The 15127-nt window shown below is 49.6% G+C and overlaps 1 protein-coding gene across 3 annotated transcripts in view; it reads left to right on the forward strand.

The window, feature by feature from the left end:
* C3PH20orf96 (chromosome 3p C20orf96 homolog) overlaps positions 1-15127 on the forward strand; it is a 454062-nt gene that overhangs the window by 345195 nt on the left and 93740 nt on the right. For 2 of the 3 annotated variants that reach the window (XM_069650961.1, XM_069650962.1), the window contains one exon: positions 1947-2074. The exons of the other annotated variant lie outside the window; for it this stretch is intronic. In XM_069650961.1, the coding sequence (XP_069507062.1) occupies positions 1947-2074 (128 nt within the window). The remainder of the gene's footprint in view (positions 1-1946; positions 2075-15127) is intronic. 3 annotated transcript variants of the gene reach the window in all.

A 15127-nucleotide genomic window follows, 5' to 3' on the forward strand; every position in this document is an offset into this window, starting at 1 on the left:
CATCCACGTATCATCACTTTTCCTCTGTCAGAATCTACTTATAGGTATTCTATATCCAGTGGTGTCTGCAGGATCATATCTACTCCATCAGTTTGAGGGTACATTTGATACGGTTGTTTGAGCGCATAACGTCTCTCATACTTTTGATGTGGTATTGGAATGATACGAGGTGTCAAACACAGTGCTTTCTTGCTGTTCTTCCAGTATGGGAGATAAGGGGGGGCAAGAAGGGGAACCCTCTTTTTTGTTTACGGGGGGCCTGACTCGAGAGGGTATGTCATATAAGAGGGCAAGAGAAAGGAGTCACAAGCTACCCCTGTTTAAAGACGTAGGTCAGGGTTTGCAGCAAAGAACTAGGTTTAACAAATACTAGTCATAAGCCATGGTCAGAAAAAAATTTATATTTTTTTTGTATATTTATTTTAAAACGCACATCTAAATGTTGGTAGGCCACTAAATCACACTGGGCCTTAAAAAAGACATACATGAGCCCATGAGGGCAAAGATATACAATGATATGCAAAACTATGCATTGTAGTGAGGGTTAGTAACAATACTTTTTGTGCTAAATTCTGTACTACTTACAGATAATAGTATGCCATTATTGTCATATAGTTATAGTTTTTCCAAACCCTGACCTATGTCTTTAAACAGGGGTAGCTTCTGACTCCTTTCTCTTGCCCTCTTATATATTCTTCCAGTATGACCCCAGTGAGCTCTCTAAGTGACATGTACATCTGCCTCTCTACAGAATGATTTGTGTTAACCTTCTGTGTTTGGCTCATGGAACGACTGGAGGCTAGGATCAAACCATTTTGGATAGAATGTTTTAATTTAAGCCCCTGAATTTGGCTCATGAAGGGAGTGGGAGCTTGATCGTGGAGCGAGTGGGAGCTTGGGGATCAAGCTATTTGGGATGGAATGGTTTCAGTTAAGCCCTTGCATTTGGCTCATGCAGGGAGTGAGAGCTTGAGGAGGTTGAGGATCAAGCCATTTTGAAGTGAATGGTTTCCGTTGAGCCTCTGCATTTGCCTCATGGAGAGAGTGGGAGCTTGGGGATCAAGCCATTTTGAATGGAATGGTTTCAGTTGAACCCCTGCATTTGCCTCATGGAGGGTGTGTGAGCTTGGGGATCGAGTTTTAAGCAACGCATTTAGGAAGGCATATATGCACTCACAATAGATCAGTGCAGAGAACCCGCACAAAAGGGCACCCAAAGCAGGAGATGGCATATATACCCACAAGTGTAGGGTGGGGTCAGATACACACAATGGGTGAGACGCAAAAATGGCACAGCTGCAAAATGGAGGCTCAAAACAGACAACTAGAGAAGAGGATCCAGGCAGAAGACTCCACAAATGTAGACCTCGCTTTCAGGATTGCAGATGAAAAAAACGTGACAAATGTTTCATGCTAAAATATGTTTTATTTTGTTTATTTTTAAGTGCTTTACCTACTATATTAAAAACATGTATTATATAGGAACGATGTATCTTTTCAAATATGCCTCTGTTTTTCAAAACTCCATTTTACTCCCTGCTTTATAAAAGAGGCTGCAAAATACCTCTGTTCAAAAATAGTGCTTGAAGCACAGCAGTCTGCAGCCAGTGGTGCAGCAGCACCTGTGCCTATTCCATCTCGGTCACTACCTTTACCTTTACCCTTTTTGCAGGTCCTCAAAGCCATGGTTTTTGTTATCGCCAGGCTGGTGGCCCAGCACTGCTGTGCGAGAATCACCTCCTCTGGAGGTCACTTCAACCCTTGCTTTTGCATAATACTCCATAGCTGTTGTCTCGGACCACCATCTTACCCTAGGGACGGGTGTCCCGCGCTATCCACTATTGCCTTCCATGTGAACCCTTTGCCCGCTATTCATGCCATTGCTGTGCCATCTCCTAAATGCAGCTTGTGTATGCAAGGTTTTTAATCCTGTTTACCCTTGACAGATGCTTCCCGTTCCGGAGCCACTTTCACGGTGGGAGCACAGCCCTCCCCATCACAAAGACAAGCTAAACTCAAAAGCTCCAGCAAGAACAAAGCAGCCTCTAACCCAAAGGATATCCGGATCGTGCAGGTACATGCCTTCGTTCCTGGTGTTGTGCCTACTCTGCCATTTCATTGGCGTGCAGCCATGAGTTCCATCGTAGGAGCACCACTCCTCTTTACACAGAATGGTTTGGTTGCTTGTATATAAGGAAGCCCTACCCTCTTGCACTCCTGATCAACCTGCTCATCCTAGCCCAACAGTCCTCCTCTCTTTCTGTTGTCTGAGTGGGACCCTCCATACTGCTGTGACTTGCCTCCTGGCATCGGCAGTTTCTCGCTTCAGCATGTACAGGGTAGCTCCATCGCCTTTGAACGTCCCTTGCCACACTTGCCCCCACTGATGCACCCAGGGTTGAACGTGCCAAGTCGAGCTATAAGCTCCCTTACCTCCTGCCTTAGGGCCCTTGATTGTTTTGGAACTACCGTGTTCCTCCTTCATGCTAGAGCCCCTTTCCGGTCAGTGGTTCAAAGCCACACCTTACCCTTGTGTAAGTCTCTGAGATCCAAGCTGACACATGCCTCTCATTTCTCATAGTCTCCCTTTGGCAATGCTTTCCATCTTGGGGCACATTTAAGCAAGATGTGCATGCTCTCCACCCTGCTACCTTTTGGCACAGTGGGGAAAATCCCACACCTGCTATGTCTGCTGGTGCTGATAATGGGTGTACCTCAAATACTGTCACTATAACTGGGACCTCTTTACACATGTGTTTCTTATATTGGATGAAATGTCAATCACCCTGCTTTAGACCGAATAGCCAGAGATGGGGCACTGTGCTCGTCTGCTTCGGTGTCCTCCTAATGGCTTGTTTTTTACCATACAGGTTATTCCAATTTTGTGGCATCGGGTGGTAATAATCAGTGCTTCATTGAAAAAAACGTAAGTGCCAGTGCTCAAAATGCTGATTGTGACACTTCCAACCACTTGAGTCACCTCCCACTACCACCGTTCACGCCACCCATTGTCATGCGTTCACGCCACCCATTGTCATGCCTGGTGGACCGTAATGCCATCACCAACTACTGCCACCTCCCATGCCAATCCCTACCACTATATTCAACATCCCCTTTGCAGATCCGAGGTAGGGCGGGAGGAGGAATATGGGGTGTGGTGGCCCGCTGCCGTTCACTGGGGCGGGCCAAACCAGGTGTTGAGACCACCCGACACAGGTCCTTTGGGTGCTGTGCTCATGCAGCTAACCCACTGGAGGGGTCACCCTGCCTCGTCCGGATCACCGGACTGATGCCCCAGCTGGGGGCTCCCACCACACTGCAGCCACGGCCTTGGGGGCAACCAGGCCGGGGCAGCACACACAGGCCACAATCACGTGGCAAACCCAGTCCCCAAGAAATACACACAGACACGAGTTGCTGCTTCCTTGGGCCCTGCTGAACTGCCCTCTGTGTGCCAGCAGAGCCCCTTTTATTAGAGAGGCATCATGACGCTCTCTCGCAGGGAAACACTAGACCAACACACAACATCCCTCCTTTATTATAACAAATAAAAATCACCCCTACTGCAAAACGGCGACCCTCTGTGGGTCTAACTTGATGCATTCTAGTTTGCGCACCCATTGTGCCCCTACATCATCACTGCAAACATTGGGTGCATTCCAGTCCGATTACCACCTAACAGCTACTCACAAACTTAAACTTTTAGCACTGCAACCAAACAGGTGTGTTCCAGTCCGCACACCACAGGGCCCGACAGCGGGCTGTTTGAGCTCAGAAGATTCCGGGATTGAACTGGCCAGTGGCCCTGCTGCAGGATAACAAGAATACATTTTCTTCATCTTCCTCCTCTCCCACATCATATTGCGTTCTCCTTGGATCTTCCGCCACTTGGACTGCCGCCACTCTGGGGGTCTTTCTCCCCTTAGACTCACTCCCCCCAATGTCCCCAGCATGCTGGCTGGAGTCGGGGCGGGGCACACCCGTGCGAAGTGATCCACTCTTCCGCACATTCCACAGAGCCGCTACCCTTGGGGTATGGTTGGTTGGTGCGAGTGATACAATCACTTTTCCGTGGCCCTTCTGTGCCTAGGTCCCATAGGGCGCACAAGCACTCCTTGGGGAGCCGCTACCCCGTGGGAAGTCTTGGGTCAGAGTGGACAAACTTGGGAGGGTTAGTGACCCCTGTGCCCTCCCAGAACACTGGGCACTCATGCCGTGCTGTAAGTGATTTCAATCCGGCACACACCCAAGTCACGCCCAGCATGTAGTGCACAAATGAAACCCTTATTTATTTTATCTATAAGTTCAATATTCTGAACAATATACCACTTATATCACACCCTTCTCCTGAGACCCCCCCCCCCGGTCACACTGAACCAGGAATCAGGCTAGTTTGCAAAAGTAAATATTTATTTATGTATTTAGAATTCAAATCACAATATTTATTTATAGGTAAACAACAATCACCAATCGGGTGACCAAACACTGAATAATATCTTTAATACACTAGGAATCAAATAATGAGCACATAAGCAAATGCAGCACAGACTAGAATACTTTTGGTTTGGTTTGAACAGGTGGCACTATGGTTAGGGGTTCCCCCTGCAACACCCCCAACCCCCAATAGGCAATTACATAAATGTGAGGAGAGAGCAGGTATTCAGGAATAGCACAAATCAAACAGAATATCACTCCCACCTTCCCTCTTCAAACGCAAGAGAAAAACGGAATTGACTTTTCAACTGTCAGAATGGCTTTGAAATTGTATTTAGAATTGACTGAGCAAAAACACCAAATGTGGTCAAAAATACTTAAATTATGATACATTTATATAGGAGCCACTTTGAACAGATGCAAACAATCACAAGCAACGATTTATTCAAAAGAAAACCTTTTAAATCTCAAAGTTAAAGTAGTAATCAATTTAATGCTAATTCACACGTGTAAAACCTTTCAGAATTTCAATTAGCAGCAACATTTTCCATTTGTGATATTCGCGACAACAGGCCAATCGCACAGTTTTATATGGTTCTATAGATAGCTAGGGATGTTAGGTACAAGTAGGAGTTGAAATTTTGCTTCTATTATAAAAACAGAGGGGGTTATAGATGTTTTAGTAGAAGGCGTTTTTGCAAAATAGGCGCGAGAATGGAAAACAGAAATGCACTTTTGAAAATGACAGATGGGTTTGATTACACTATATTATGACTATGAAAAAGTGAATGCCAGAGATGGATCACGTGATCAGCGTAACCCGCCTGTTGTGGATACTCTACTTCTTCCTGGGATTAACTTTTCTTAATCAAATCAATAAGAAGTTAGAGTTTAATAACACAGATGAGAAAAGAGTCAGTACAAAGGTAGTTCTATGATTCTGAATTAAAGATGGGATGGGTTTGAGATTGGGATCATACAATACATATATATTATGGGTCACTGTTCTTCCTATTAATACTCACAGAATAAGTTATTAAATTGGAGTGTCAGTTCTGGCCATGGGTTGGGTCTGTCAAGAAAGGACAACACATCAGGCGCAGGACTGGATCAGCTATGCCGGTCACCGGATTTGCACAGGTCTGTCCTTCTTGTTTGTGGGTATTTCAAATCAGCTGGATAGCGAGTTCCTCATGCAAGCCTTGTGGTAGCAAGCCAGAGATTTTCAGGATACTAGTTCAGAAGGCCTTCTCACATCACAGCGCTTCACTGGGTTGCGAGAATAAGTTTCAGGATTCAGGCCTTGCTGAAATCAATAGTTCTCTACTGCTTTGCAACAGTCTTGGTATCTGGATCTGGAAGGATGTTAAAGCTGGATGTAGAATGCTGGATCAGAGTGCTTCACCGGAATCAGGAAAGTGAGGGGATCAGTGAGTCCCTATGTGTTGTCAGCGGTCTCTATTTATCCTTTCAAATGACATCACAATATGGGTGTATGGGCCGGCTTAACTAAGCTTGCCCCTGTGAGATCAAAACCTCATCTCCACCTTGCATCTGAGTGATTGGATCAAGGCCGGATGATGTCACATTTTACGGTTTGCTTTACAGTCCTTAGAAAGCTCCCTTTAGCCACTGGTCTCAAAATCAGATTTTATCCTAAATGCATATTTCTACATTGGTCATCTTTACACAAATCACACACAAAAGATTCCATATTTTATGTATTAGCTGTTCCTCAAAATCCTGCAGCCGTGAGATCTTATTTCACCTTTCTACAGAATTTTGTCCTTTTTGCCATGAACACAATTTCCAAACTTTCTGCAACTTTCCACAAATGTGTGTTTTTACCATAGGGATGTGTGTGCAAAGTTGCACAATTTTAGCATTAACACAGTTCACATAAAACCACATATATTGCCATTCCTGTCCAGAACTTGTTACACAGTTCTACCGCCTCTTGAAATGTGCAGCCAAAAATGAGACTAACAGATCTGTCCTTTGTATATTTTTCACCACTTTGAATCACAAGTTATGCTTCTTTAAAAATTGTACATTGTTCATGCTAAACAGCAAATGGTCTGCCCATATGTCTCTCCATGCAATCCAGGAGCAGCCCCCTCCCTTGGGGAGTTCCTTGCAGGCGCAGTTTATGACCCCTTTCACACCTCTGTTTCCTGGGCTGAAGCTCTGCCATTGTTCATTCTCTTTCTGTAGACAAAAGTCTGGGCTAACCCACAATTATCATCTACCAGTGAGTTTCTGCTGAGAGGGTTTCCCCTCCCCTTGGAAGAAACCTGTTTTTCCACTTCCAAAGGGTTGCCGCTCAGCCAGGCTAATTTATTCTTAATTAAAAATCCAGCAGAAACCAAACTTGTTGCATCAAATCACATAAATACATTACTTTCTTAGCTTTAAATCTGTGGGATCAAAAACACAACTAAGATCTGTATTCCTTTTAGCAACAATCCTTTTATGTTTGCTAATTCAGCAGACTTTTAGTTTAGATCACTTTGAAGTTTCAGCAGGGGCTCATCTGACAGCTGTCATTCACAGATAGCCCAGGGTACTGCACACAGATTTTGACAGGGGCCGTGAATTTACAGACAGTCCAGTTTGTCTGAAGAAATGTTTTGCTCTTTACACTTTAGGACTTTGTATATTTGCAATGCTTCTTTAGATTACATGAATTTTAGCGCCAGGCAAGATTTTGAATGTTGATAAGTGTTGTGTATAGGCATTTGAGTTTTTAGCAACAAAGCAACTGTCATTTATAGGCACATTTTGGAGTTTCATTTGCAAAGTGCTGCTTCTCTCTCTGAACTCTGTTTGCTGCTCCTGGAGCCCACTGGCGCATTTTCTGCAGTGTGTCCTCTATCCCACCACAAATGCACCATGGGTGGCAGGTTGTGCATCCATCTTTTTGTGTGTTGCAGAAAGCGGTTTTTGTAGGTTTTTGGCGCAAACCAGAGTTTTGCACCCATTGTTGCAGTTTTTTTCACCATAACTATCAGAGTGGTGCCGCATAACATAGCGGAGTGTGTCAATACATCCCACAGTGCAGGACTGTCCAGGGGAGGGCCCTCCTCCCACTTGTTGCCTCGCAGCTGTCAATTGGGAGGTAAAAGGACTCCCTTTCCTGTTTGCCCCTTATTCCTGGGCTCCCTTTTCGCCTCACAGTCAGGGCCAGCTGTTTCAAATGCGACCCGCTTCACTCCTGAGGCCCAGATTCATAGGCCACACCCCTTGCCTCTGCCCCCGGGGTCGAGCAGTTGAGGCCACACCCCTTGCAGGCCACCCCGCTGGATTCCCCCTGTTGCAGCCCGGGTATGGGATAATTTACAGCCACAGCCCAGATGATGGGGAAAATCACAGCCGCGGCCCGGAGTAGTGGGCAATTGGCCCCCCACCTCAGCTGACTCCCCACGGGGTTCCTCCGTTAATGCTAGGGCACACGAGGACCAACCACGGCCCTCTTCTCCTTCAGCGCTGCAGGCCCCGGCAAGCTCTGCCCCTTTCCTTTGTCCTGGGGGTGTGGGCGTGTCTTGCCACACTGCCCCACCAGCGATTTCTTCGTTACTGCTAGGGCACACAAGGACCAGCCACGGCCCTCCACGCCTTCACTGTTGCAGGCCCCGGCAAGCTCTGCCCCTTTCCTTTGTCCTGGGGGAATGGGTGTGTCTTGCCATGTGGCCCCACTGGCGATTTCTTCGTTACACGGCTACAACCGCAGATGATGGCACCCTTGTCCAGACTGCCGAGGCGACCAGCGCAGGCACCCAGCATCCGGTGCCCAGGCCACTCATCATGCGGCCACTGCCGCTTCTTAGCTGATCACGGCCGCAGGCAGCGACCGCACATGCGTCTCCGTGGCTCCACCCCATGCGAGATCCAAAAAAGAAGAAAAGCTCCCGGGATTCCCCACACGGGCATGTGAGGGGGGCGAGACCACCTCATCGCCAATGTGGTGGCCCGCCGCCGGTCACTGGGGTGCGCCACACCAGGTGTCGGGACCACCTGACACGGGTCCCTTGGGTGCTGCGCTCATGCAGCTCACCCGCTGCAGGGGTCACCCTGCCTCGTCAGTATCACCAGAATGATTCTTCAGCTGGGGGCTCCCAGCACGTTGCGGCCGCGGCCTTGGGGGCACCCAGGTCGGGGCAGCACACACAGGCCACGATCACGTGGCAAACCCAGTCCCCAAGAAATACACACAGACACAAATTGACACTTCCTGGGGCTCGGCTGCACTGCCCTCTGCGTGCCAGCAGAGCTCCTTTTATTAGCTCTCTCGCAGGGAAACACTAGACCAACACAGAACATGGGGTAGGGAGAAATGTAGGTTTGGCGGAAAAATATGAAAACCAAAGGACCCTTATCAGAACTGGCAGGTTCACAGTTACTCTACACGTTGCAACAACTAGTAAAGCAGAATGACGCACTCCTAGCTAATGATGGTCAAAGGTAATCAGTAAATGTGATGCTTGTGACGTTGTGTTGTGCGTTTTCTAACTGTGACTACAATACGTGCTACCAAGCACTCCATTTTAAAGACTTGATTGCCAAATTGCATTTGCCAAATTTTAAAATATTGCATCCCAACAATGTAGACAACATCCCAGTTAAAGTAAACAGTGTGACTAACAACTGAAGCGTAAAAAAATCTATTCTGGGGCTGTCCGGAATGCTGCACACCAACCCATACAGAACACGACCGCTTGCCCAACGCTTGAAAGCGGAAATCATTCCTGTCCATCAGCCAGCAATATGCACAAAATGATTGACATCCCTGTTATAAGCCGGTGCTCTGGAGGCCCCGCACGTGGGGCTGGCAGCGGTCCAGGAGGCTGCGTGGCCTGGGGCGCGGCATCGGCAGCAGCGCAAACAAAGGAGACACCCACACGCTGTGCTGGGTTTGCCCGGAACTGCCTCCCACTGTCGGGGGCGGGGCTTTTATTAAACGTCCCTACGTCACCGCGCTGCGGGACGTAGGGCGGATATAACATTCCTCCTTTATTTCAAATAAACTTAACAATAACACAATCAACATACTCAACTTCAAACGCCTGACACAGTTCTCTTTTCACACTGTACCAGCTCCCCCTTGTGTGGGATGCTTGGCGACGGTGTCCGCTCAGCATACATAGTCATTCAGCCTCGCGGGCGGCCTCGTGTTGGCTCTCAGACTATACCGCTTCACCCGGGGGCTGTCCCCGCTCGGCTCGTGAATCTGCTCACCTTCACTGCAGGCGTCCCCACTGCCGGCCCGGCTCTCTGGTTGCCAGCTGCGGTCCCATGCAGCTTCTTCCTCTGGGTCTTGCGCCAGCTCTTCGCTGTCTTGTTGTAGGTTGTCGTCGTCTTGAGGGCCCTCGCAGTCCGTCCAGAGAGTGCAGGGCACGGGCTTGAACCAGGAGGCATTCCTTGTCACTTTCTGACGCCCCCGGGTCACTGTTATCATGGTCCCGCGCCGATTGCTGACAGTCCATGGCAGTTCCTCGTACCTGGTGTCTAGCTTGGATTTCGTGGGGTTTCGTAACATGATGACTTGGTCACCCACCCGATGGTCGGACGGCCTTGCTCTTCGTTTGGCACTCATGTGAGCATTGGCACGTGTTCTCCTCATCTCAATGCGGGCATTGTCGACGTCATCGGGGGTCCTGCTCGGGTGATGGGGAATCGACGATTTGATGATGGTTCCAAACATGAGATCAGCAGGTGGTATGCCCGTGGTGCTGTGTGGGGTGACCCGATAGTTCCGCAGGAAGCGGTATAGGTCGACCTTCCACGGGCTGGCGTTTGCCCTTGACACTCGGAGCACCTTATTGATGGTCCTCATAAACCGCTCGACGTCCCCATTGGCTTGTGGCCACCTCGGCATGATGTGGTGGTATTTGATTCCCAATTCCTGTAAGTATTGCTTGAACTCTTCCCCTGTGAACGGGGGTCCATTGTCACTCTTAATGGTTGTGGGCAGACCATGAGTGGCAAACATCTTTTCTATCACCGGGATGACCACTTCCGCGGCGGTGGACTCCAGTATCTCGACCTCTGGATAGTGATCGTCGATTGCCACCAGTAGATGTAGACCCTCTCTGATTTTGCAAAAATCAATACTGATCGCTTCCCATCGTGCCCGGCCGCGCTCGGCCGACAGAATCGGTTCTGGATCTGGGGGCCCACCCGTTATTTGGCAGGGTAAACAGGTGTTCACTAAGCCTTCGACCCGATCATCGATGTGCGGGAACCACACCCTGTGTCTGACCCGGGCCTTTGTTCCTGCGAGACCCTGGTGTCCCTCATGCGCTAGGGCTACTATCCTGTCTTGCAAATTTGGGGATATGATGATACGATCTCCCTTCAGCAGGAGCCCTCCTTCGGTGATTGAGAGGTCTTGTCGAACCATGAACATGCCGGCCAGGAACTCCCTCGCCCCCTCGGTTCTATTGCGGGTGTGCGTCATGAATTCCTTCCAGTTGCCTGACATAATGGCATCTTTTACCAGGTCGCAACAGGGGTCCTTTAGGGTTTCTGTTGCGATGTCCTCAATGTTTACCGCTTTGGGCCTCATGGTGCGAACCACTTGACAAATGTGTTCCTCCGTTTCTTCGGCGATCAGAACTTCCTGCTGAGTGGCTGGACGTGGGTGTCTCGAAAGGAAGTCCGCCGGGTTGCTACTGCCCGGCTGATAGACGAGTTCGAAATCATATTGCTGGAGGTGTAGCAGCCACTTGGTGATTCTGGCTGGTGGGTGCGCCGATGACCCAGTGAAAATTGGTAGTAGGGGCTTGTGGTCAGTGATTGCCGTGAACTTGCGCTCATACAGGTACAGGTGGAAGTGTTGACACCCCCATAGTACGGCAATGGCCTCCTTCTCTATGTGGGAGTACCTTTGTTCCGTAGCTATGAGTGCCCTGGATGCATATGCGATCAGTCTTTTTTCGCGCTCTTTCGTGACTTGCATCAGGATTGCTCCAAGTCCCACTGGCTGGCATCCACAAATAGTTCCGTCGGTAGGTCTGTGTCGTAGTAGGCCATCTTGGTATCAGTCGACAGGGAGTCTTTAATGCTCTCAAAAGCTTCCTGGCATTCCTGCCCCCAGACCCACTTGGTGCTGACCTTTGTAAGTTCCCGTAGCGGTTCAGATAGGGTCGCTAGGTTTCGAATGAATCTGCCACAGTAGGTGGCCATTCCCAGAAAACTGCGTACTTCGGTGGGGGTTGCTGGGGGACTAGCAGCTTGGATGTCCGCCACTTTTTGTAGATCAGGTGAGATGCAAGTGCGGTCAAACTTGTACCCGAAAAAAGTTATTTCCGATTTTAGGAACTCGCACTTCTCTCGATGGATTGTGAGTCCGGCTTCTTCCAACCTGCCCAGGAGTGTCTTCAGTCTCGTGATGTGTTCCTTGGTGTCAGGTGCATGTATTAGGATATCATCGCTCACGTTCAATACCCCTGGTATGCCTCTGATGACCTCCTGGATGGTCTGTTGAAAGACTTCCGCGGTCAAGGAGATGCCGAAACTCAGGCGCTTGTACCTCCTCGGACCTAGGTGGGTCGAGAAAGTGGTAATGTAGCGCGACTCTCTGTGGAGCTTCAGTTGGTGGTACCCCGCTTTTAAGTCTACCTTCGAGAACACACATGACCCAGTGAGGTCAGTGATGATTTCATCGATTGTTGGTGTTATGTGTCGTTCCCTTTTTATGGCCGCATTGGGCAAGCGCATGTCAATACAGATCCAGACTTTTCCGGGCTGTTTGGGCTTCCTGGTGACCACCATCGGGGAGACCCACGTCGTTGGTCCTGTGACTTCTTCAATGATTCCGGCAGCTTCCAGTGACTTTAACTCTTTCTCTACCTGTTCCCTCATGTGGAACGGTGTCCTCCGGTGTCTCACTGCACGTGGTTGCACTGATTGATCAATGTGTAGTTTGATAGTCTTTCCCTTAAGACAGCCTATCCCCTTCTGTAGCTTGGGGTGTTGCCTGAGAAAGTTCTCGACTTCGGCTGCGTAGTCAATGTGGCAGATGAATTTGACCACGCCCAAGTCTTCAGCCGCATCTCCGCTCAGTAGGCTTTCGATCCCCGCATTCACAACATATATCTTTGACCACACCTTCTATTCGCCATGTTCAAGCGTGGTGCGGAACCTCCCGATGACTGGCAGGGGTCTCCGGCTGCCGTAGGCAAATAGACGAGTGTCTGTAGATTTGAGCTCAGGTGGTGGTGTAAGAGTTTGGAAGACACTGGTTGGCATAACGTTTACCGAGGCTCCTGTATCAATGGTCATCTGTACGTACTGGCCTTGGATGCAGACCGTGCATTTTCGCCGCCTGGCGGTTCTTTTCGGCGGTACTGGCCCCTGATTCAGTGCGGATACCAGGTATACCTTTCGGCCCTTTCCTTCGTTCTCCATGCCTGCCATTTGCCGTAGGGCTGAGAGATCATCCCCTTCCTCTTCCGTCGAGGAGTTGACTACTGCGACCCTCCTTGCGCTGGCTTGCTTCTTTTTTTTCTGGGACCCCTTCTCCTGAGTGCCTTGTGGGGGCTGCAGTGGCGTGTTCGCTGATCTACACACTTTTGCGTAGTGATCCTTCCTGCCGCACGCTCCGCACGTGGTGCCTTGCGCCGGGCAGTTTCGCCTTCCGTGTCTTTGACCACCACACCACCCACATTCCGTGGGTCCTGGTACTCGAGGTTGCCACCTGTTCTGGGTGTGGTTGCCGCCGCTTTCACCTCTCGTAAATGGTCTGTCGGAGACCTGGGCGACCATCGCTGTTGAGAGGGACGGCTGCAGTTTCTGTAGTGTCGCTTCCATGTTGGCGGCCCTGGAGTGGGCAAGCTCCCTCTGTCGACCCAGTTCCAGGATGCGTTGTAGAGGGATGCCTTTCTCACCGAGTACGAGACGCCTCAGCTTCTCTGAATGTATGCCATTTATGATTTGTCGTCTGATCTCCCTCTCAGTGTTCGTGAACTCACACGACATGGCCAGTTTCCTCAGCCTCGTGTGGTAGGCGTCTAGAGTCTCATCTGTGGCCTGGATAGTCGTGCAAAAAATGAAAGTCTCATAGTCTGGATTTTGTTGCGGGAGGAAATGTGCCGTTAAGGCGTCCTTCGCACTCAGGTACGCGTCTTGGCCATCATCCACATTCAGGGAGTTGAAGATGCGTAGCACCTCGTCGCCCACACTGAGGAGCAGATGAGCTTTCATCTTTCTGGATGACGTGATGTCCTTGCATTCCATGGCCATCTCGAACTTTTGTAGCCATAACTGCCATCTGGGTCCACTGGACGATGGGTCGGTGAATGGGTCGAAGGGTTGAACCAACGTCGACGAACTGCCCAGCGTACGGGGTGGTGGCGACGCCATCGACAGGTTTGCCACGACCCTGGACGGCGTGGAAGGTCCAGGAGTTGATGACCCAGCCGCCATGGTGTCACGTACCCTCGGTTTGTTGATTATGCTGTCGTGCTGGCCTGATGTTGTCCTGCCTCATGAGTTCGTCCGCACATTGAATTGAGGAGTGTTCTTTCGCGGTGAATGTGCCCACTGGATCTGTGTGCGCCGACCGATGGGCGCCTTGTAGCATGTGCGCCATGCAGGAGGAAAGGCAAACGAAGAGAGAAAAAAATTCTCGGCCCCTTTTGGATAGGGAATGAACGAGAGAAAAATGTATTTATTTATTTTTTTTTTGTTTTTGGGGTGGGGTTCACGTGGTCTCGGTGGCCCCCCCCACCGGGTGTCCAAAAATGTGTGCGGGACGTCCGTGGGGCGTCCGCGTGTGAGGTGATGTAGAGCGCGTGGTTGCTCGCTCACTTCCTCGTCGCCATTGTTATAAGCCGGTGCTCTGGAGGCCCCGCACGTGGGGCTGGCACGGGTCCAGGAGGCCGCGTGGCCTGGGGCGCGGCATCGGCAGCAGCGCAAACAAAGGAGACACCCACACGCTGTACTGGGTTTGCCCGGAACTGCCTCCCACTGTCGGGGGCGGGGCTTTTATTAAACGTCCCTACGTCACCGCGCTGCGGGACGTAGGGCGGATATAACAATCCCATGACTCTGCATCAGAAGGCAATCCAACAAGCCCCCACCTCTCTTCCCCTGCTCTGACCCCAACTTGTTGCCCTTGCATATTTTAGTGGAAGTAAAATACGTCTCTGAAAAGAGTTGGGTTTCTAAGCGCTAGATCCGGGATTCGAAAGTCTTTTGCTCTTGGCTTCCAAGACCAGCGTTTTGCCCCTGTGCTATCTTCCGTTCTGCTTCAGCCAAGCCCCTTGTCAGCATGCGCACGTCCGACAAAAAAAAAAAAACCCTAGGCCGCGTAAAATACTTGTTTGAGTAAATACTATAAAGATGCTTTCGTTAGTGCGTATGTGCACGAAACATTCAATTGGACTTTTTCCATCAGATTCATGACTAAAAGTGTGAAATAAAAATGTAATTACGGAAGTGGTAGCTGGACTTCCGTTGTCCTGTCCCTTGCACTTAAAGTGCTACACAGCGGCTGGGATATATTGAGAACATGTTCATTACGTACACAGAGAAAACGCCTATTGAGTACATTACTATCAAAGTACACACGCCCACAACCAGAGACAAAACATGCCCTATTGCCACACGAAATAGAAAAAGTAAACAAACGGAGGGTGTTTTTCTGATTGGAACCGAGAGGAAAAGTTGCAGTCTTACAGAGAAGGAGTTG

Source organism: Ambystoma mexicanum, chromosome 3p (assembly GCF_040938575.1).
Source record: "Ambystoma mexicanum isolate Mex_15411 chromosome 3p, UKY_AmexF1_1, whole genome shotgun sequence".
NCBI lineage: Eukaryota > Metazoa > Chordata > Amphibia > Caudata > Ambystomatidae > Ambystoma > Ambystoma mexicanum.